At 35.6% G+C, this 24,201-nt stretch overlaps 2 protein-coding genes across 6 annotated transcripts in view; both read right to left on the reverse strand.

Moving 5' to 3' along the window:
• LOC120092614 (origin of replication complex subunit 5) overlaps positions 1-10,430 on the reverse strand; it is a 21,780-nt gene extending 11,350 nt beyond the window's left edge. For both annotated transcript variants that reach the window (XM_039050757.1, XM_039050756.1), the window contains exons 1-5: positions 10,123-10,430; positions 3,422-4,279; positions 2,918-3,334; positions 1,715-2,027; positions 1,420-1,532 (exon numbers count right to left, since the gene is read on the reverse strand). In XM_039050757.1, coding sequence (XP_038906685.1) covers positions 1,482-1,532; positions 1,715-2,027; positions 2,918-3,334; positions 3,422-4,251 — 1,611 coding nt within the window. In that variant the 5' untranslated portion in view covers positions 4,252-4,279; positions 10,123-10,430 and the 3' untranslated portion in view covers positions 1,420-1,481. The remainder of the gene's footprint in view (positions 1-1,419; positions 1,533-1,714; positions 2,028-2,917; positions 3,335-3,421; positions 4,280-10,122) is intronic.
• Positions 10,431-12,026: 1,596 nt separating this feature from the next.
• LOC120092936 (DExH-box ATP-dependent RNA helicase DExH18, mitochondrial) lies at positions 12,027-18,366 on the reverse strand. Of its 4 annotated transcripts, none has more exons than XR_005486226.1 (5): positions 18,113-18,366; positions 17,670-17,723; positions 15,092-17,518; positions 14,861-14,929; positions 12,027-12,552 (listed from the first exon to the last, which is right to left on the reverse strand). XR_005486226.1 is itself a non-coding variant. In XM_039051185.1 (3 exons), exon 2 carries the CDS (start codon positions 17,493-17,495, stop codon positions 15,099-15,101), a length of 2,397 nt encoding a protein of 798 aa, XP_038907113.1. In that variant the 5' UTR covers positions 17,496-17,518; positions 17,670-18,366; the 3' UTR covers positions 12,027-12,552; positions 15,092-15,098. The 4 variants fall into 4 exon arrangements, 1 of the variants encoding a protein (XP_038907113.1); XR_005486224.1 differs by having other exon boundaries at positions 17,670-17,821; XR_005486225.1 differs by lacking the exon at positions 17,670-17,723.
• Between the last annotated feature and the right edge of the window lie 5,835 nt (positions 18,367-24,201).

The raw sequence follows: 24,201 nt of genomic DNA on the forward strand, positions 1-24,201 counted from the left end.
TTTATTAATTTGATATTAAGATATTAAATTAATATTCTTTTAATTAAAAATTAGAAATTAAAATTAGTTTTATTTAAATTAATTATTTTTTAATTGATTATATAAAACTAATTTAAAAGTAAAATGAAATGATCATGTTGGTGGATTTTTCCAATTTTTGGAAAAAATCCACTAACTTCATTTTAATGGTTTTTTACCAAAATCCAATTGAATTTTGCAATAATCACCAAGTAGATGGTGCCATCCATGCAGCCCTATTGGTTTGCATGATCTCTATCTATATATAGAAGCGCCATGCAGAAAGATTATGGATAATTCTGAGTTTACTTACTGAAGTGAAAAAAAAAAAATTGAAAACCCTACCCAACCCTCACTAGTTCATCCTCAATTCAGCTTGATTTGAGTGTTTCCACCACACATTCCTTCTTAAGCATGGTGGAGAAGATCTTGGTGGTGGTCTTCTTGAAGATTCAAGCTCAATCTTGGTGAAATTCTGCTGAATTCGTAGAAGAGATCTTCAAAGATAATATGTGTTTCAAACCCTCTTATGATTGTCATATGAACAACATGTTTAAAACTCAAATTAAATGTAGTTTAAGTGCTTATTGATTCTGAAGTCTTCAGTTGCATGTTATATTATTCCTTCAATGCAGATTTAGAACTTTTGAAGGAATTAGATATTGAGATTCAAAATTCAATCAAAACAATTCCTTTTATAAGAAGTACTATTTTCATTGAGGAAAAAAAATGAAAGAATACACGAGCATACAAAAAAACCAAGTCCACAAAAAAGGAGAATCCTACAACGCGAAGGGACTCCAACGAGTTTCTTTGGCACAAATCAAAATTGTCGAATATCCCACGAGTTTCTTTGGCACCCAAAAATTGTAGGATCAAACAGGTTATCCAACAAGGTTAGTCGAGGTACGTGCAAGTAGGTCCAAAAACACTAAAACACTTGCAAACATCAAGGAAAAAAAAAACAATCAAAATTATTTTGTGATAGTTAAATAGCAATTGGCATGTAGCAAAAAATCTCAATCATAAAAAAAGCATATTGAGATAAATCATTCAACAAGCATGTGGACTCAACCACATCTCGCCATCAAATATTGACATTCTCACTAAAGCATCACTAAAGACAAGTTTTGAAGAATTCAACTTCAAGCTTGGCTTATATTCTATATACAATCCAGCTTGGTTTAGTCAATATCCTTTCCTAATTTTAGTTAGATTTCTTATTTGTAAATTCTGCAGTTTTGTATTTTTATCAATTGCCAGTAGTTTGGTCTTTTCTTGAATAATAATAATAATAAATAAACCCTATTCCTTCCAAAACAACTTTCGGGTGCCTGGAAATCATGCTTTCGTGGAAAATCTTCAAAGAATGACATATATAATAATGCAAGGCAACCATACCTCTTGGCACCGGAGAATCTGGATTCTTCTGACATGTTACGAACACATTTCTTTGTCCCATTTTATCTTCTGTACATGTAGTTGGACAGGGGGAACTTAATACTCCTTGCCACCTGATGAACAGGTTGTACAGCAATCAGATATAAGCAAATAATACTCAAAACCAAAGAGGTTTTGCATGGTTATAGAACAGAAAATATTGGCACAATCAGTTTTTTTCTTCCAATAATAATAATGAGAAACCTGTTTATATTACTGAACAAAAGGCAGAAGGCATTATCAAAAAAAATATTACCTTCAAAGCCATATCTTCAGACACTGTAGAGCGATATCGAGTTGAACCTTCTAGTGGGCAACTTCCTCCTTTGACCACAAAATTTGCATTGCAGAGGCTGGAAAGTTGCAGGAGAACATCAGACATGAGTTCGCTATCCTCATTTTGACTTTCCATTGCAACATTTCCTTGCTCATCTTCAAGTGAGATATCTGCCACAGACGTAATGCACTGAAATATTGCAAGCAATCTCTCCAATGGAAAAGTTCCAGGTCCTTTCATGAGCAACTCCTGTTCTGAGATTTCCTTCTGCTCGATTGATTTTTCAGATGGCCTAAAGCATTGTAACAAATGACCTAAGCTATTAAACTGATATTAAACTGAAAAAAATGGCTATTTCATATGAACTAGAAGCATTCAACAAAAAGCTCAAGAGCCAGAAGCTTGAAGAAGTTCCTGTTAAGCATCCGAATAAAACCTCTCCGACGAGAGATAATAATCTTCTTCTTTTGTAAAAGAAAAAAGAAAGTCCACCAGTGAGTAATGATGAAATACAGATTTCAAGAGAACCTCAACATTTTCATAGATACTATCATAACTGAATATACATACATTCAAACATCTAAGGCCAAGCTATTAAAAGAGTCATATAATCGGCTTATTAATTAAAACTTTATTAGTGTACTAAAATCTTAGTTTAGCTTTACCAATTTCCATGTGAACTGAACATTGTCTTTCATTATTAATTTTTTTACCACTTTCATTGTTAATAAATATCTCTAGATTAAACAATAGCTTGTCCCTAATGTTATATTACTAGTACTACATCCTCCTACATATTTTTCTAGAATTATTATCATTTTCTGGGATTTCTAAAAACTATCTTCAATTTTTGTATCAATCAATATCAACCCAAGCCAATGCATTGGTGTCTATATCAGGACCCTTGGAGTCGGTAGCCAAACCATCAGTTAGAATGATACTTAGGAGGAAAGCATCTCGAGGCAGCAAATTTCTCTCCAGTAAACTATAGTCCATGCAAATGAAATTATGGGGTCTTTGCTGGCTACTATTTTAGTTCCATTGCAAGAAAATTCACAAGTAATCCTCACCCAAAGAGTAACAGTAAATAAAGGATATCCTGCATAACTTAACTTTTTTTTTTTTTTTTCAATAGCACGTTGCATAAGGAAACTCATTTGAATAAAATGGTTGAAATATTACCTCTTCTTCCTTTTTCGACTACTAGAGCCCCCAGTTGAATCAAACAGTGATGCATCAAGTGTAGCTGGATTTTTTGAAGCAAGAAAGGCTGAAAGAAGAAGATATTTTGCAGAAGTAGACATGTGAAAATCCAAGTGCTCAGAAGGGTCGCACCCACCAAACTTCTTACTACCACCTTTTCTCTTTGCTTCCTTCGAATTATTAAACTCAGAAGGCAGAGATGAAATTTTAAATATCTGATTCAAAGCAGGGGCAATATGTGGCTGAAAATGACTGAAACGTGTCCTCTTGCTGGACTCGTTGGGAACATTGTTCAGATCATCTGAAGCTTCACAGTATGTTTTATACAATGATGAAAATGCTATGGATAGCTCGTTCACTTGTCGAGTAATTCTATAGAATGGCCCCAATACAACACTGTTTCACGAGATACAAAAGCATGTTTAATGAGAAACTCAAGCAATGCAAACATGTTCATACTTTAAGAGAGAACGGAATTCTTACCTCAGAAAGGAAGAATACATCTCTTGATTGATTTGATTCCTCATAAAAATTTTACGAAGATCATCTTCTGTGTACTCAGAGAAATAAACAGGGATGGGCTCCAAGTAACCCATATTTGAATAGTATGTGTCAGGAGAAGTATTACTGATGAAGAGAAATCCAACCTCATTCATGTTTAAAACTTCATGGAGATTAAACAGAAAAGGCAATATGCTTGAACTCTTGTCCCAGTCTCTAACAAGTTCCAAGTGATCAAAAATCAGGTAGATCATATGTCCATGCCCTTGTCCTGTCCACTTCTTGGTGCCTAACTTTCCTGGATTCCCCTGGAGAGTTTTTACAACTTTAACTAAGGCTTCACGAAGAAAGTTTACAAAATCTGATGGTTTTTCACAGCGTTTTGCACTCAAATATCCATTGTCTGCATCTTTTTGATGAAGTAATAACTGATTCAAGATAGACTCAAATAGAGTTCGCAAACTATAACAAGTACGAAAGCTTGAGTAGACAAAAGGACGGTTGAGATGACGAAATATTTGTAGAGTGACACTGGTTTTTCCCGTTGATGTGCCACCATAGACAAAGAGGGGAAGCATGGGAGAATTCAGGGGACCTAAAAGGTTAAGGAGTTCAAGAATTTGAGTATGACGTCCAGGAAAACTAGACAGAAGATCTTCCTTACTAATGGTATCTTCTCCAAAAACAAGATCGTTAAAAGTTGGAATATGTGGATCACATTTCTTCTTTATTTCACCAGAATCCCTTAGAACAGCTGCTGAAGAGGACCGGGTTGTCCTTCTGTTAGCACTGAGGCCTTCTTCTTTAGACATTCTTCAAAGATGGCAACAGCTGCAAAATCTGAAGATTCAAGAAGAAAATTTGAGTCTAATCTTCGTCAAATTCATTAAAAAATTGTGGTGTTTCACAATCATTTTCCCAACAGATTTATAACACCAACTAAAAATGTCACAATATTAAACTAAGCTCTTCCATTTTTTTTATTTAAAAAAAAGGAGTTTATTTGATATTTCACTCTCTTTCACCGTGGGTTGATATGCTCTGTTAGTGCCAGACTGTATCCTGCAACTAATACTCCATAGTCCATTATATTGAGGATTGGTTGACTTACAGCTACCCAACTTTCTATAGGAACAGATATCCGCAGATGTATGGTCAATGTGGAAATTAATTTTCTAGGTAGCAGAGCACTTCATAACTTTAAGCTCCTAGGGGACCTAGGGCATAATTGTCACACCCCCTCCCGAGTTCTATCCCCGAATTCGAAAGGAGGTGCGACGATAAAACTCGGGAGGAAAGTTTACGTAAAACCTGGGGAAAGGTTGAGAGTAAGGGTTATTGTAAGTTTGAGTTGATACCAGCTTGGTATCAGAACATAAGTTTCTGGGAAGGTTGAAGATTTAGTCGATACCAGTTTGGTATCAAAGCATAAGTTTTTTGAACACTGGAGGGTTGAGTTTAGAAAAACCTAAGGTTGGAGTTCAGTAAAACTAGAGGGAAGTGTGGTAGAATATGGGTTTAAAGAGAAACCTAGGAATTAGACAAAGTGAGATTAAGAGGAATAGCGGAAGTGTCAGGACCTAGCAGGCAACCTGAGCTGGAACTCACAACGCTACCTGAAGATCCATCAAGGAAGGTAAGAATGAATTTAATTATTCTCATTTAGAGTTTGAGATAGAAAAGTTATTTGTAGATAGTTTGATTCGACGACTAGCTAAGAGACAGCTAGGAGAAGTATCGTTGGACAAACTAAGGAAATCAATATCAGAGTAGCGCAGCGGAAGTGTAGTGATAAACAAGGTTATAAGAGTTTGCAACGAAGATTGTTGTGAAACCTTAAACCAGAGTAAGTCCGAGTAAATTTCGAGGACGAAATTTTCTTAAGGGGGAAGTAATTATGAAACTCGGATCTTAATTTCCCTACTTAAGCAGGTAATTAAGGAAATTAACTCAGTATAAGTTAAATCCTATGTTGAAGAGAAGGGAAATTCTAAGTATTGTATAGATTTTCTTTGAGTAACTTTGAGTTGAGCCTTAACTAGTAAAATTTGGCTAAGTATGAAGTCAAAAAGAAACTACGTGTTTGGTGTTAGGAAACATTAACGTGTGAGGCATCTAATGAGGCTAAGTTTGTAGAGATTATTAAGCCCTGAAAGCCAAGTGTGACCGAATGAAGAAAAGCCATGCGTAAGGCAAGGCATGCGGCAACCAAGTTTGGAGGTTATCATGCATGCGGCAGAATCATGTGTGCGCGAGCGTGGGCATTGGGCATGGCGCTACATGATAAGCATTAGCGTTAAACGATGGGCTTGGGCGCTAGACGATGCGTTAGGCGCGAGCACTAGACGATAGACGTGAATGCTAGACGATGGCGCTACGCGATAAGCAGACACGCTAGACGATGGGCGTGATGCGTTAGATGATGGGGTCAGCGCTACGCGATGAGCAATAGCAAGATCGTTAGGTGATAAGCGACAGTGAGAGATCACTAAACGATGGAGCTATGCGATGGGGCGTAAGTGTTATGCGATGGGNAAAGCCATGCGTAAGGCAAGGCATGCGGCAACCAAGTTTGGAGGTTATCATGCATGCGGCAGAATCATGTGTGCGCGAGCGTGGGCATTGGGCATTGGAGTGTTGCGCGCGCGGACGATCATGTAGCTACATGCGGCGCTAAACAATGCGCTATACAATAGCACTACACAATAGGCGATGGCGCTACATGATAAGCATTAGCGTTAAACGATGGGCTTGGGCGCTAGACGATGCGTTAGGCGCGAGCACTAGACGATGAGCGACAGCGAGAGGGCTGGATGGTGAGCGACAGCGAGAGATTACCAGACGATGAGCTATGCGATGAGCGCAAGAACTACACGATGAGTTGGACGATGCGTCAAGCCATGATGGGTGCATGGTGAAGTTTCTATGCGTTGTTGGGGCTTGTGGTACAGAAGGCTTGCGAGGTTAGTTTGCGTTGGTCTTGAGCAAGAGACCAAGGATATTGGCAAGCAACAAGGACATGCTAGCGTTAGTCATAAGGTATGCGTTAGCAAGAGGATAGGCAATGGTAAGATATATCGTGAGGCGTTGAGTGAGACCTAATTTGACCCAAGGGTTGGTATGCATTGGTGATGTGCTATGTGCTAGGGACATCCGAGGGCATATGGGCACATAGGACAAAGGTTAGTAGCATGCGTTGGAAGAGTGTAATGGCCATAATCCTAGTTGAACACATGTGCCAAGGGAGAGCCATGCAAGTGAAGAAAGGTATGCGGTCAAGCAAGCACGTGTGATGCGTTGATGAGAAAGCCATGGGCTGATAGTGGCTAACCGAGAAGAGGTGAAGTTAAGGAGGTAAGAGGTGGACAAATAGAGTTTCATGCAAAGAAGTCTTATGCATGAGGAAGACAACTCAAACTTCATGCAAGTAGGTGAGTGGCATGGAAGTAGGTGAATGGCAAGGAAGTAGGTGATGGCAAAGCATAATGCAGACACTCCAAAAGTTTCTAAAGAAGGAGGTGTCATGCGTTGGAGACCTTGAAAGATGATGAGGATCAATTCCTAAAGCCTATAAATACCACTACAGAGTGTCTCTTCAGTTCATAACCCGAAATCCTCTTGAAAAACATTAGGAAGAATGTTAGAGGGTAAACTCAGAGGAAGCTATGCATTGATCATGAAGGGTATGTGTTGGTAGGAAGACCATGCGTTGATCAAGTAGTTCCAAGAGGAGGAGATGCTATCAGACAGTGAGGTCTGGAAGTAGCATCAACTTGGGACAAGGAGTTCTCCCAGACTTCTCGTGCGTTTTGAGTGATTCCAAAGCCAGTTCTGAGATTCTAATTTTCAAATAAAGGCCGCGGGAGAAGAAGCTCCAAGGAATCAGGCTGGAGAGTGAGGAAAAGGCAGAAGGGTCGAGCTCTCGGGTAAGCTTGGGCCAGTCTTGATGATTTGAGGATTCCGGCCAAACCACAAGGAGTTCTAAGCTGAGATTTTAAGGTAAGCTTCCTGAGACATTTTAGAACATGTTTGTAGAAGGGAGTATCTTGAAATAAGATCTAGAACTATGAGTAATCTAAGCTTGTAGTTGAATCTGGAATTTAGGGTTCAAAAGGGAGCCCGAGGAAACCAAGGAACTTTTAGAGAGAAAGGCTCCTAAAGACCAAGGTGAGTGGTATTCCCTTTAAGTCTTAAAGTATATCTTTTAGAGTATATGTATATGCTTATGTTGTGAATGAGTAATTAGAATAAGTATGAGATTATGTGATCAGGATGGTCAGGGGGTCAATAGACCTAGTTCCTGAGCCCAGGAGCAGAACCTCATGGGATGGTCAAGGGACCGATAGGTCTAGTTCCTGAGTCTGTGAGAGGAACCTCGTATGAGATGGTCAGAGGACCGGCAGGCCTAGTTTCTGAGCCTATAAGCGGGGATCTATATGCACAAAGGAAACATAGAGAACGCAAGAGAGTAAACGTTTATGACTAGTATCAGTTTAACTATCTACCGTGTGTGTAGATAGAGTTGAGAACAGACTCATTCGAGACTGAAGTTTGAGTATTAACCTCGTATTTGTGATATTATGAGTTGAAATAGACTCTAGAAGTTGCTTACCACTCACTGAGCTTCTTGAAGCTCATTCTTTTCTTTCATGTTTTTCTTCCCAAGAAGCGAAAGATGAGGAGTTCCAGGGTGCTGCTAAGGTCAAGGTCCGCCACAACCACAGTCACACTTCTGGTTTTAAGAGTTATTGTTGTAAACTCTATAGTTAAGTTTACTGTTTGTAATAAAATGAGTTTAGTCAAACAATTGTTGTTTATTTCCTTGACTTAAAGTTTATGAGAGTAAAAGGTTCAGATAGGCAGTAGGTATCACAAAAGGGTGGTATCTGCCGTCCGTCGTACTTCCCCTCAGGCTCAAGAGGCGGGCTCAGGAGGGGGTGTGACATAATGGCATCTCCAGTTTCTTCATCCACAACTGTTGGAAGCAATATAATCTCCTCTCCGAAACATAGAATACGTAGCATGCCAATTCGCCGGTCTTCATTTTGAAGAAAATTTTGTAGTTTCTTTCCAACCAAAAGGTCCATAAAAGAACTCTTATCACATAACGCCACACCTTGTTAACCTCAACTTCAAAAGCATGCCAAGAAGAAGACTCTTGGTGTTGTTGAGCAAAGCAATGGACCAACTAAAGCAAGCAAACAAGTTCTGCCAAAAGAAAGAGGTCGCAGGGCAAGTGAATAACAAGTGGTCTTGAGTTTCATTTCTATCTCTCCTTCTTGGGGTAAGAGTTCTTCCAAAGCCATTAGCAAAGATCTTGGTCGCAGGCATGAAGGTCACTACAAAGCTCTTTAAGGTCCCAATAGAGTCCCTAAGCCAGTGAATAGTCACCTATCCTTGTACGAGTTAAAGAGTAATATTACAAACCATATCTATTAGATTTACCTAAGAAAGAGTTTCAAGATCACTTAGGTATCTTCTGCTTCGGAGATCCCATAAAAGAGAGGTTGGCTTCTAAATTTTCATTGGTATGAATGATCGGCCATTGGTCTTTACTTTCAGTTTCAGGATGCACAAACATTAGGAAATATAGAAAAGAAAGGTTCGGTGCCCCAGCACTTGTCCTCCCAAAAACCAAAATTCTCATCATCACAAGATTATTGTGGCTCACTCTTATAATAATGATGCTGGTTTTCTGCGGCCTACACCTATTCGGAAAGATTCCTATAAATTGGCTTGGAGATATACATGTTCAACTATAGATCTTATTGCTAGTTTTATTCAGAGGATAGGAAATGGCTGCGATACTTCATTTGCATGACTCATGGCTTGCACGTGCTGTTATTCAAAGGATTGAAGATCAACTGGAGAGGCTTCAATATAGGTCAACCTACCACTATTCAGATAAAGACCTTTCCCAGATTTGGAGCTCTAATGCTCTCTAAGCTGGAGGTTGAGAATCTTTGACCTTTGGCTTTCCATTGAGGGGAAGCCAAGGTGAAGTTCCAATTGTACCACTGGCGAAGAGGGATCATAATTCAAAAGTTCGAATGATTTTAAGGAAATTAAGAAACTAGGCCTTAACTATAGAAAGAAAATAAAGAGAAAAACAGAGGATTGTTTCATTTGCAAATATCAGATGTCTAATGAGGAGGTTTGCTTCACCTCAGTTGTTAACAGAGTATAAAAACGATACCATGATCTTCGGTTTTCCATATGTGCAAAAAAAAAACAAAATTATTTTATTTATTTAAAAAAATAAAAATAAAAATAAAAAAACAGTTTTAACAAAACCAAAAAAGTTGGATTAACTTCAGTTGGGTTGCAATTTTAGGCTCATAACATTGCACATCATAGAATCTAACCCCAGATTTGATTTCAAATTTCAACAATTTAAGCCCATTGCTAGATTTTCCTTCTTGAAGGATGATATGAAACAAGAAGTTAACTTAAAGAGCGCTAGTAACAAGATTTAAATCGTGACATAAACCCACTGCATACTAAACCACCACATCAATCACAGTTACGAAAACAAAGGGGAAATGCAGAAAACAAAATTTGAATCAAACAAATCAAGGAAGAGGGTGAACAGTATAGACTATGAAGCACAGAGAAGAAAAGGGAGGCGAGTATCGAGAGATTAACTAACCGAAGAAATAACAAAATTAGAACTTCGAAATTACCAGTCCGAGGAGGAGAAAGGAGAGGTCACGAGGGATGGTGGTCCGGTGAACTGAGTGTAATGTCAACCCTATCCCTTTCTCCCGTCCGCTCTCCCTCCGTAACTGCGCCGACGCTTCCTCGGCCTTCTCTATCGCCGTCGGCCGACACACCCAGCAGCCGTGTTCTATGGCTGCCGCCTTCTTCTATACATTAAAGAATCTGAATGGTTGGGCTTTTGGAGTTAAATTTTCTTTGAATGTCTGAATTTTTGTCAAGGCAATGATTCTTACACATGGCGGGAAATTTTCATCTACTCCTCCATTCACAATTTGGGCCTATGAACTAATTATCCATTTCTTAACTTTGTGTTGACGTATTAAACTTTATATCTAAATTTAATTTTTTAACCATTTGATTTTTTGTTTTTTTTTTTTTTGAAATTTGTGCTTGTTGTCTCAATTTCTTTCCATAACTTTCATCTTTTTAACTAGAAGAATTGAATTATTAACCAAAATCCAAAAATATAAAATAGGTTTTTTCTAAATTTTCAAAACTTGATTTTGATTTTTGAAAATATTGACAAAAGAGTAGATAACAAAACAAAGAAAGTTAGAGGTGTGATATGGACGTTTGTAGCCTGGTGAGCTTAATTTTCAAAACCAAAAACCAACAATCAAATAGTTATCAAACTAAACTTTTTTGTCTAGTAACCTCGAAATTCATAAGCTTTTGTTTAGTTTACAAATATTTAAATTATTAAATATTTTGTAAATGCATATGTTAGAGATTTATTAGATACACAATTGAAAGTTTATAGACTTGTTAAATATTTTTATGTTAAAAAATGGCATGTTGGTAATAGTTGCATTTGAAGGATGTTGAGCGTGAGTGTTTTATATATTGCAGCGGTATATTAAATGCCCGTTTGAATTGACTCAAGAAAAAATGTGTTTTTCAAAAAACTCACTTTTATTTAAATAGTTTTGATAAAAATTGATTAAAATATACTTGAAAATCTGTTTTGAGTTGTCAAACACTCCAATTTATTCCAAAATGACTTGTTTTTTAAATTAAACACTTGAAAATGTAATCCAAATCTTAATTATATTTGATTAATTAATTGATTAATTTAATTTTATACATAATCGGCCAACTAATTATATATATATATATAAATAATATATTAGAAATCTATTAGACACAGTTCGTTTAGAGATCTATTAGATATTTTTAAAATTTAGAAATCTATTAGACATGACTATATTAGAAGCATGTCGGATGTGGTTTATTTATTGTGGAGATAGATTAGTTATATTTGATTAGTACATATAGGTTGTTATGTTGTATTTTCTTCTTCTTTCAACTTTCTCTTTTTGTTCAAAATTTGCCAATTATTGATTATGGAGCTTGTTTCTCTTATTCACTTCATTGAGATATGCTAAGGTTAGCAATTTATAACCAATGTATTGACCAATTTATGATTTTCCAAAACTTAACCAATTGTTTCTTATTAAACACATTCAATTTCAAGACTTAATTATATGTACTTACAGATAAAAATGACAAGACCAAACAAAAAATTTCTCAAAAAGTTATTATAAACTTCAAGATCTCAAATCAAACTAATAGAAATTTATGTTGGGACTCTGCCATTTTTATAAAGCTATAAAAGTTGTATGATCAAAACTTGCTTGCTAACATAAATAATGAGCTCTTGTAACTCCAATATGATTTATCAAATAAATGCAAACATACCAATACAAATAATATACCGACTCCGTATAGAAAATAATTACAGTTCCTACTTATTGGTGAATAAACAAGTTTTCTCCAATTTTATTAAAAATAATAAAACAAAATAAAGTTTTTTCCCCACAAAGTATTATATGCATGTACTAAAACCGGAGAGAATAAAGGTGAACTCTTTGAAATAATAAAACTAGACTATTGTTGAGTAGAATTCAAGTATGTTTCTACTATCAGTTTTGTTTTATGGCTTCCATCTATTGTTGCAAAGCTTCTATGTTGTTAAATTGTCTCTGCCCTTTCCCTTTCTCAACTACAAGATCATTCCCGTGCTCTGGGTACTACAAACTCTACCATCTGAGGTAACACGGGCATTTCACGACAGGGGCCTCAATGCAGTTAATTGCAAGCGTCAAAGCCAAAGGAATCAATTTTTTTCCGATATCGAAATAGAAATCATCTCGAGACTACGATCATGTATAAAAGTGCTACCTTTCAACTCATTCTACATCATTCTACAAATGTCGGAACTCGAATAATCAGACACCTCCTACATTGTGATCCATTGCAGAGCATTTTGTGTAGGAAAACTTCTGCAACACGGGTTGGAGAGGAGCCCAGAGTAAGTGAGGACGAGACTAGCCGCTCCTTTGCCTTTCTAAACCAAATCTGCAACATCTTCCTATCACAGTACGGCCTCCATCCTGTTAGTTAAAATTGCATTTAGTCAGCATCAATCTGGTGATATAAACACAAGATTGAGCAGATTCACACTCCACAATGCATGTACCATTCAAACAAATATCAACCATGAACACTAAAAAGGTGAGGTTTCGGTAATGTGGAAATCAATTAAACCAGAAAAATGGGAAGATGCTATTGGAATTTGAGGATGGGGTACAGCAATCAGCTTGGCAGGACGTTAGAACTTGGAGAAAGAGCTGAAAGAGCTGCGTTTGCTCAGAGGGAAAGGTAATTTCTTTCACATGGTCGAGATGTTTGTTGAGCACTTTCTGAAGGGTTTTACAACCAATTAGTTTTGAAATAATAGAAACTAACTATAAAATAACCCCAAGAAACTAAACAATTTTAATGAAGTAAAATAATAAATGGAAATAGGGCTTGTAAATATATTAAGCTACAGTATCCAATAAAATGGACTAACAGGAAATTGCACTAATTATCCAGGGTGCCAAAGAAAGCTAACAGAGGTCACTATTACGTTAGAAAGTCAAGAAGCACAATAACATCTTTTTCTTCAGTCTGACCTAACAAACTAAAAAATTTGCATACATACATCAATTACTTGTTGAGTAAAGGAGATCAAAAGTATACTAACTGGAAAAATAAAATCAAGAAATCTTAGCAGGAGGTGAACAGAAGGGAAATATTTCGATGACTTCTCGAATTGTTAAAGAAACTTATTCTTGATCGTAAGTAACTCCAAGTCTCCAACAGGAAGGATGGGGTACTATCACTTCTAGTACAGAATGTTTGAGACCTCCTATACTGAAAAGAAAATTTATTCTAGAAGGGGTAAGCTAGGAAATTCAACCTGACAGTTAGCTAGCGTGGAGAGGTTCCCAGCTCTCTCAGATAAGCCAGTCGTTCCGTGAATTTTGTGGACTGCTGTGTTGATATTTTTCAGCTGTCTGTAGTTATGGTTAGCTGGTTGTGTTTTGGTTGATTAAATCAATGGAACAGTGAGGATTGATACCTTACAGAATGCTTCTCATATAATATATAAATAGGAACATTACATAATGCTTCTTAAAATTCTCCCAAAAAAAACAGGCAACACACCATCGTGAACTAAATCACATCACTATCAAAACCCCACTGTTGATTGTTGGCCCTTGTTCTAACTCCAACCACCACGCCTCCTCTTCTAGCACCTAGAACGAACTATTACACATCACTCTACTTTAACAAACCTTCGACTTTACAAAGGCACTCTAACACACTGTTTTGAAAAGCCTACAAAAGTGTGCGCTTAGGTGTGCTTCACACATAGCCATAGGAAAGATACTTTTGTTGAGTACATTTTCAGAAAAATTTATGGTTAAAATTTTATTTTAAAGGGGAAAAAACTGAACAAATGGTTCTTGCTTTATCTCCCTCGCTACAGAAATATGGAGAAACATGGAAATGAGACCTAAGAGAAAAATATGGTGGAGCCACATTTCTACAAATAGAAAAAAAAAATGAATATGAGTCTTCAGTTTTAGATCTTCACAAATTGTTTTTGTAGTTTATTTCTATGACTTTATGGACTCTTCATCGTTGAAAGAGCATAAAACATTATGTGTGAGTGTGTTTTTAAGAATATTGATCTATGTTTGTAATCACTATTTATTAGTTAATTCCTTGTTTTATTTGTCGCATGCTTTAGGTTAGCTTTATATTACGGCTTTTGTTTTTTTTTTTTTCTTTTAATGTTGGGTGTATATTCCACATGTGATACATTTAAATCTAAGAAAACCCCTAGTGCGTGTTTATGCTCCACGCACGTTCTACTTTATAAAAGCCCTTGTTTTTATTTAACCTTATGCATAATATTTTAGAGGGCTAGCTATTTCGCTTTACATTTCCAAAAAGATATTTTTTACATGTTTGGTATCAAATTATTTTGCACAAATGTCTGTAAGACCCCTAGTTTTGGTAATATTAGGATTATTAGTAGAATATTAATATAGTTATTAGGAGGGCATATTAGTAATTAGCTATTAGGTTTGTTAGGGCTTTTTAGTTATAAATAGAGGGAATGGGTTGAGTGGAAGTTAAGGAGAATTTGATGTGAGGATTTCCTAATTGGAAATTTGGGAGAGGATTTCTCAACCCTCTAGAATGTGCCGAGTATTATCTTGTTACTATTTCTTTTAATGTTTCAATATATTTTCATGTTTGATTATTCTTGAGTCCATTCCTTTGAGTTTGTTCTTGTTAGGAAGGATCCTAATAGTGTCACAAGCTAGAAATGAAACAAACATAAAGGAAATACTATTACTTTACCTTTGAAAAGAAATCCGAGGAATAGGCAGGCATAGTTATAATAACAACAAAGCAGCAATGAATCTTTTTCTGCAAAGGAATAAGAGATTTCATAGAAATAATGAAAAGAGACTAATATTCAAATGTCAAAATGACATAAAAGTAATTAATCAATTAAATTAATTTTTTTAAATAAATAATTTTAATTAAACGAGAGAGAGAGAGAGACTACATTAGAATGTAAATCCACACCTTAAATTTAAATAGCTTGTTTCTCATACACTCTCACGGGAGACCTTGGCTTCTCATGGCCTTCTTTGTCCTGAGGCTTAGGTTTCCCAGCTTGCCTTGATTCTGGTTTCCAATTAGCTTTCGTCAAAGATTGACCTAATAAGTCAGCAATATCCTTTGCCATCGCCTCGACCTTCTTGACATGAGGAAAATTTTCTTCCTTGAAGTGCTGTGACAGCCAAAGATACATCGACAATACTTGATGCTTCGTTTCAAGATCCAGTAGCTCCGTATCATTTCGAGCAGAACCCTTTGGCATGCCCATTGCAGTGTTCACAGGAATATTTTGACTATACAATGAAGCAAACCTCAAAAGATGGTACATTGCCTTGGGATCTCTAACATTAACAGGGGCAAAACAAAAGTTAAAACGATCTTCTAGAGATAATCCTTGGACCTTCTCTAACATGTTTGCAACTTTCTTTATATGGTCATGCCGACACAAAAAGTAAGAACCATCTAGGCGACAATTTTCACTAAATTTTTCTAATATTTGGCAGAATGTAACATTAGAGACTTGCCCTGCAAATAGCTCAAGTTGTTCAAAGAAAGGAAAGAGACCGATTTTCTTAACATCATCGAATGGTTGTTTCAAACATTCAATCAAGTAACCAAGATCATCAAAATTTAATGTGGTCGTAAGCCCATCTGGATAGCAACTTCCTCTGCGCCCTGCTCTTCCAGCAATCTGTTTAACTTGTGAAGCAGGAACAGGCACCATCTTGTCCCCATTGTACTTTGCAAGGTTGTAAAACACGACTCTCCTAATATTAAGATTTAGACCCATTCCCACCGCATCACTAGCGACAAGCACATCAAATTCATTATCTTGATCGTTAAACAAATTTGCTTGATGTCTACGAGTCTCCGGTGGTAGAGCTCCATAAATAACACAGCATCGATGTTTGGTGAGTTTCTCAATAGCCAACTTAACCTCAAATATCTCCCTTCTTGAAAAGGCAACAATACAATCACCAGATCTAACATTTTTAAGATCACCTAAAAGTGTTTTAGCTTCAACAACCAATGGCTTAAATCTCTCATAGCGTCGTTCATGCAACTCATCCCCAGTTTCAGAACAGATCTTTCGAACAACATTTAGAACACTAGGATCACCGCATAAGTGGATCTCATCAGCTTTCAATCCAAGAAAGGCCCTTGTCCAGGCATATCCTCTATAAGGATCTGACATCATTTGAATCTCATCAACGACAGCAACCTCATACAACTCTTCTGTTGACAACATTTCAACAGTACAGGCGCTATGATTAGAAAATGGTACATGCTTCTTTTCTTGACCAGTGAAAAGGCTGCAATAAACACCATGAGCATTCACCTTATCAAATACTTCCATGGCCAATAACCTAAGAGGACTGCAATAAATCCCTTTCTTTGCTTCCATAAACCTTTGCAAAGCATTGTAAGTTTTACCGCTATTAGTTGGACCACAATGATATATAATTTTACGCTTCATTGCTCGTGCAAATGGAAACCAGGTGTGTGGCTTAGTAAGATCAGCAGAAGCAACCATACTTTGAAACCGCCTAATCTCATCTGGAAACTCTTCTAAACAATATTCAACAAATATTGGAAAAAGGAATTTGACTGCATCATCCGAAGGACCAAGGAACACCAAATATTTGACGACGTCAGTAGAACATTTCTTAAAGAAAAAGCTTCGGAACTTATGTACAGCCGTCGGAAAAAATGACATGCCAATGTAAATACCAAGAGCCTGATTGCTAGCCCAACCAGATGTAATAAAGTAGCTAAATATCTCTTGAAGGGTTAACCATTCAGAACGTTCTACCTTTGCACCATCCATTTCAACACTACGAAGCTCACGATATAGTTCAACAGGATCACATGATCTGATGTTCTCATAGCTCCTCAGTTTCAATGACCTTAGGTCATTATCACCATTTTTCGAATCATCCACAATGGAACCATGAATGCCGTCCCCAATGCATTCATCCCCACCAGGAACCATCATCAAATCACAAGTATCGTTCTCAAAGCAAACATTTTTTCCAACATCTGCATCGCACCCCCCAACTTCTACCACATTTGAACTGCTTACACTATCACCCTTTTCATTATCTTCCTTGTGCTCCTGAACAAATGTGATTCGTCTCACATTGAAACTACTAAAAACTCCAAACATTGAGCTCTGAGAAAGCATTCTAAACCGGACTTGGTTCTCAATGCTTGAGAAAGGACGCACTGGATTACTTTGGAGAATTTTATGATCAACATATTGTCCACCAGACTGTATCAATCGGTTCCCTGTAAAAATCCTAAACCGGGAGGCACATTTTCTTGAAGAGGAAATCCTTAAAAGAGTAGTTGCAGGGCCTCTGACCATTGTTTAATTGCAAACTTGCCAATCTGGATTGAGAATTCAAATTTTCAAGACGTAAAAATAAAAATAATAAGACTAAACCAGTACAGCCATATGTTAAAACACCAAAAGAAATATTTCAATCTGATAATCAAAGACTTCAATCTTAGGATCAAATGTCTCAATATTACCACTTACCAGAAATAAAGGGTAGTATGTGCTGCACTTCAGTTGTTAACAGAATAAAAAGATCTGTTCTTCGGTTTGCCATACAAACAAATAGAACCAAACCCCAGTTGTAACAAAACCAAAAAAGCTGGATAGCAATGTTGGGTTCATAACGTTGCACACTAGAAAATAACCCAGAATTAATTTCACATTTTAACAATTTGAGCCCATTTCCAAATTTTGCTTCTTGATCAAAGACAGGAAACTAGTAACATGATTTAAATAGTGGCATAAACTCACTGAATACCGAACCACCAAATCAATCACAATTTGCAGATAACAAAAAGTTCGAATCAAACAAATTGAGAAAGAAGGGCTACGGTGGAGAATATACAAAAAGAAGAAAAGGGAGGCGAGTACCGACAGAGCACAAACCAAATAAATTACCAAAAAGAAAAAAAAATTGATATTACCAGTTTGAGGAGGAGAAAGGAGAGTGGGTGGGCGGGTGAATGAAAGGTCGCGAGGGATGGTGGTCCGTTGGAATGAGTGTAGTGTAAACCCTATATCTTCCGCCCGGCTGCTCTCTCCCCGTAACTGCGCCTCTGCTTTCTCTCTCGACGCCGGCCGACGCACCCAGCAGCTGTGTTTTGTGGAAGAGTTTCGGCACAACACGACCCGCCTTCTTTCTGTTCTAAGCATCTTACAACTTTCCTAGTCTCTTCTCTACTAATATATTATATTAAATATTAAAAATGGCTACTTATGGGACGTTTGGCGCTAGGGTTGTGCAAAAAAATCCAACGGAGCGGGGATTCCCCGGTTTGACCGGGGATGGAGTCAAATCGGGGAATTTATTCGGGGTCCCGTCCGGGGACGGGGCGGAGATGGGGACAGTATCTCTGCCCTGACCCCAACCCCGATTAATCCCTGACCCCGAATTTATATATATATTTTTATTCCCTCCCCAGTCGCTCTCGCTCATCCCTCCCCTCCGTTGAAGTCTGCCACGAATGGGGCCCCGCGGGGACCCCGTTTTCTCGACGGGGATAGGGGACAATTTTCCCTACGAGGCCGGGGACGGGGGACGCCCCCCGCCCCACCCCGGCCCTGTTGCCAACCTTGTTTGGCGCGTAGGATTGAGAGTAATTGGGAGAGTTGATGCGAATAACGAGGTGAGAAATGTGAGTTGACGCAGATAACGAGATAATAAATCTCTTTAATAATTGGTGAACCAAACGGTGGGTGACTTTTTTTTACCCACCCAACTCAACCCAACTTGGGGGGTCAAACACTGAGAATCTTTACATGCTCCTTTTATTCTTATATTTTTCATAAATTTTCATATTGTTCTTTATCGTGTGGTTGTGACTTTTCAAATGCAGGTATCTGTTTAAAAGATAGTGAAGATGACTTTTCCAATTTTTAGTGTACAAAATAAATTTATATATTTAAAAAATAAAGCCTAATTTGAATAAGTGCAATTGATATTGATAGTACGCAACTCTTCAAGATAGGATGCAATAGATGCCAATTGGATGTATCTGTTAGAGTGGAGGTGGTTACACACATCGAATTGGTACATTGATTATTTGAATATATTTGTGTGATGCACATGTAAAAGAAAAATAAATTAAATATTTGCATCTACATTCTAAAAAAATAATTTCATGAGAGTTAGAGTTGAGAGGAAATAGTTGTAAAAAAAAGTTTAGAGAAAATACCAAAAAAAATAGAGGATTTAATTGAATGAAAATAGTAATTAATACGGTGAAACAACGCATCCTTTCATGTGACTTCATAGTAGATATATAATAACATTAAAATAAAAGTGTTTGTATTATATATATTATAATACTGAAATATTAACACATTAGTTCGATAATTTAATTACCATAACAAAATTTCTATCTTTGTGCTAGATATAAGATTTTTTTTCTTTAAAAAAGTGATAATATGATAACATAAAAATGAACATTGTTCCATTTTCTAACATTTAACTAAAACAAAATTGTATAATATTTATTTATTATATGCTAAAATTGCACTATTTAAAAAATAATTAGAACTATAAGAATTCATGTGCATTGCACGTATTTCTTGATTGGTACATAAAATAACAGCTTACGTATTTAATGATGTCAAAAACCACGTTTCACTTTTGTTCTCACTATCTTAAAAGGCCAAGAAGAGATCGACTTGATAAAAAAGTGTTCAGTTTTCTAATTTCAAGGTATTAACCTCTTGTAACGTCCAACGATTAGGAAAAAATCGAGCAAGATGAATATTCGGCAGATAATTGTCATAAGAATAACTCACACTCGTTCATAGCCTAAATTCTCTTACTGAGGTGCAAGAAACTAAGATAGAGATTAAGGGGGAGAAAAAGATTTGACTTACATTAAAAAGATATGCCTATGCAGTTAATAAAACTATAGAAATTCACATGAATGGCTTATTAAGGGTGTGTTTGGTTCAACTTTTCAAGTGTGTAATTTTGAAAACAAGTAATTTTAGGAAAAAAAATTGAAGTGTTTTATAACTCCTCAAAATAGGTATTGAAACACTTTCAAAGTGTATTTTAAGTAGCTTTTATCAAAAGAGTCTTAATGAAAATAATTTTTTTAAAAAAAATATTTTCCCCTCTAGTCAATCCAAATATGCCCTGAAGCTACCTCTTCATAATTAATTAAGTAATGTTAATATTAAATTAATATTTCAAATTAACATATGCAGTGTATTGTAGTTGAAGATAAAAGAGAGAAAAAGATGGTGTGTAAAACACAATAATGACGATGACATCATTGAAGGAATCGAATTCCTCAACGTACATGATAAACATATATACGTACAACACAATTTTAAGGGAAAGAAAAGAATAACTCTTGAAGGAAAGAGAAGAATACCTCTTGAAGACTTTTTTCAACGCAGTCCTCATTCTTTTCACAAATTCACAAACACCGAAACTTCTTCCTAAACTCACGAACCCGTAGCAAGACACCACCATTCGATTTTCTTGCTATTCTCCAGACAAGGATCAAGGATCAAGGATCATGGGATCCTTAATTTAGTATGAAGAGTTCTTGTGAGGGAGAGCTTTTCTTTTATGAGGGAGAAGAATATTTTTTTTTTTTTTTTTTTTGTAGAGAGAAACTTTTTTTTTTTATGTGATATGTACCAATGAATCAACATTGTAAAAAACAAAATCCTCTTTCTCTTTTCACGAGTGAAGATGAAGTGATTGGAGAAAGATTTATAACTCCCTTCCACATTTTACAAATAACTCCCAATGGAGTTATTTCCTTAAATTCAATTTTAATTTAAATAATTTATATATTAAATCAAATTTAATATATATAATTAAATAAATAGTAATCAATTAACAAATAAGCAAGTCGTTGTAGTATAGTGGTAAGCATTCCCGCCTGCCAACATAAGCGTAACTCAACTGACATAGTACTTGTACTATCGATCTCGAGACCAGAGGTTCGATCCCCCACCCCACACTTTAATTACAATACCTTTGTAAAAAAATTAATTAACAAATAATTAATTATCATATTACTTATAATCTATGTACTTTATGAATCTTATTCATATAATTAATATTTGAATCCTATTGAAATATTTATCTCTCACATATTATAAAATCAAATTTGAATCTTATTCAAAATCAGCTTTATATTATAATGTATTTATATACATTATATTAATTGTATCTTATTAATTCTCTTATTCAATTTGAACAATTCAAATTAATCCAAAATTAATTTATTCTTGTTTTACCCTAAGTGAGCTAGCAAAGGATCCTAATGGATCTACAGATTAGAAACTCCAATGATATGATATTAATTCATTAAAATTTTTAATTAAATTAATCAACATTTATTAACTACCTTCACTCCACTAAAAAACTACAACTGTACTATTCGCACTGTAGATATATTTTTGTGTCTATGGCTATAACCAATCAATAGTAAGTAGTCTACTCTTCACGAATCGTTCATAATTACAGCTGGGTTAAAATTATCATTTTACCCCTATAATTACATCTAACTTTTTAAGTCTCACTGATCCTCTAACAAATAACCTATTTATGGTCCTACCAGAAACAAAACCTTCTCAAGCCAGTGAGAGGGAATGGCCCTATTATTCAAGACCCGGAGTCAACATTTAAGGTAACAATTCATCTACTAACCCAAAAGACTGGAAGAAGTGAATTCCATCAATGTAGTTATGTTCCTAGCTCCCTACTTGGACAAATTCCCAAAATGGTAGCTAGGCTTATTGAGTCAGCAAGTCGAACCACTCTCACTATACAAATCAAAGGACTGCCCTCATAGACAGGAGTTCATAACTCATTCAAGATTGAGATCGAGTTACCTGTGGTCATCCTATGAAATGCTAATCTTTTCAATCAACTGTGTTATAAATAGAGATTAATCATTTCGCGGTTCGGACTTATACAAACTCTTTGTATAGGAAACTTACACTCACATGTCTCCATATGAAGATCAAGATCAAATCGTTTTTAACACTTTACAACTCTTGTAATAATTACAAAGTGGGTTGTATCCGCAGTGTCACCAGAACAAGGCACCAAACCTTATCCTTATACTACATATCATTTAGGTTATTACTTGAACATGATCCACTTGTGTGTCTACCATATACTGTTCAAGTTTCATAAAATAACCTTGGATCTTTCTTTAATGGATAATTGCATATATAAAATAATCAACCATTATTTCAAATAACTTATTAACTACGAGGTTTTAAGGCATACATCCCAACAATCATCTATACTGCATGCAACTATCCTCAACTTGAAATCGACTACTGAAGCCAATGGCCACTTGTTAGCTCGTCGAGGGGACAATGTTATCGATTGATCAACAAGATTGATCCATAGGTCGAAGCCCATTAAGGCTATTAGTCTCGTATGTATGCAAAAGAAAAGGAGAATCCTTGATCAATCATGGGGTCGAATCGAGGTTTCGAACCGATTATATGAAAAAAGATATGAATTAATGTCATTCAAATGCTACAAAAAGAGATATATTTAATTAATGTCACATTTGAATCACATTCAAATGTATTTTCTCTCATATAATATAATTTTAATATGAATCTCATTTACATTAAATTTAACCTATAGTTTTAATATGAATCTCATTCATATTAAATTTAACCTATAGTTTTAATATGAAACTCATTCACATTAAACTTAACCTATAGTTTTAATATAAATCTCATGCATATTAAATTTAACCTATAGTTATAATATGAGTCCCATTCATTTTATTTAATACTTGAATCTTATTCAAATACCTCATTATCTCGTATAATCTATAGTTTTAATATGAATTATATTCAAATTAATTTAACTTATAGTTTTATATGAATCTCGTTCATAATGTTTGAATGTCATTCAAATATTTATCTCTTTCGTATAATAAAGTATAGTTTTAAATCTTATTCAAAATTAACTTTTTATTATAATGTATCTATGTAGATTATATTAATTGCACCTTATACAATTAATTTTCTTATTTTATTTGAACAATTCAAATTATAAAAAAAAATAAATTAATTCTTATTTTATCCTTAGTGAGCTAGCAAGAGGACCTTATGGATTTATGTTGGCTTTTTTGCCCTTAATCTCATATTTAATTTGTTTTAATTAATTAAGTAATGTTTTGATGATAATAAACCTACAAGTGTCCATTTTGTAGAACTTTGAACAACAATTCCAAAAAAAATTGGAATCACTCGAATCGGAGTTCAAACAAATAAGATATGACCGAAACAAACTTAATGGAAAATTTTTGTGTTGATGATGTGGCAGATTCTATTCATTGAAGTGGACCAATTGAAATGTGCCACTTGGAGTAATAGAGAAATGATATATGGTGGACTTTTGAGATTTTGGATTTTTTAAAAAAAGAAAATGATTTTAAAAAGAAAATGAATTTAATATTATTTTATGTTCATGTCTAACGGCTAGTTTTAGACATATGGTAAATATTTACTTTTTGTTGGGTTGTTAAAAGAAGTGATTTTAAAAGATATAGATTATTATATTATTTTTTTTTTGTCTAACGGCTAGTTGAGTTTAAATCTCCACCATTCAATTTTCTTTTACCAACATCCTGTTGGTTTTTATGCCCTTGATTGTGTCATATTCGTTTTGTCTTAATAACACTAAATCCAATAAACTAACCTCCTAGGTTGTCTTATGAGCCTTAATTTGTATGTGGAGACATACGGAGATCAATGTTCAAGATACAACCTAAAGTGTCTATAGTATAGGGATAAGGTTGGATACCTTATCCTAGTGACATTATGGATACGACCCATTTTGTATTTGATACAAACGCAATGATCCAACACATTCATGTAGGTGATATGCGAGTGGGGGTATCCTATGCAATGAGTTTGCATAAGACCGGACCGCGAAATAGTGACCACTAGATGTAACACCTTTGACTAGTTTGGTTTTTATTTCAATAGGATGACTTAGGCAACTTAGTCTTAATCCTGAATGTATGATGAACTCCTG

The sequence above is a fragment of the Benincasa hispida genome, chromosome 12 (genome assembly GCF_009727055.1).
Source record: "Benincasa hispida cultivar B227 chromosome 12, ASM972705v1, whole genome shotgun sequence".
Classification (NCBI taxonomy): domain Eukaryota; kingdom Viridiplantae; phylum Streptophyta; class Magnoliopsida; order Cucurbitales; family Cucurbitaceae; genus Benincasa; species Benincasa hispida.

What these genes read in the sequence shown, in the direction of transcription:
- LOC120092936 (XM_039051185.1), bottom strand. Translation starts at nt 17,495, where the DNA reads ATGGTCAGAGGCCCTGCAACTACTCTTTTAAGGATTTCCTCTTCAAGA.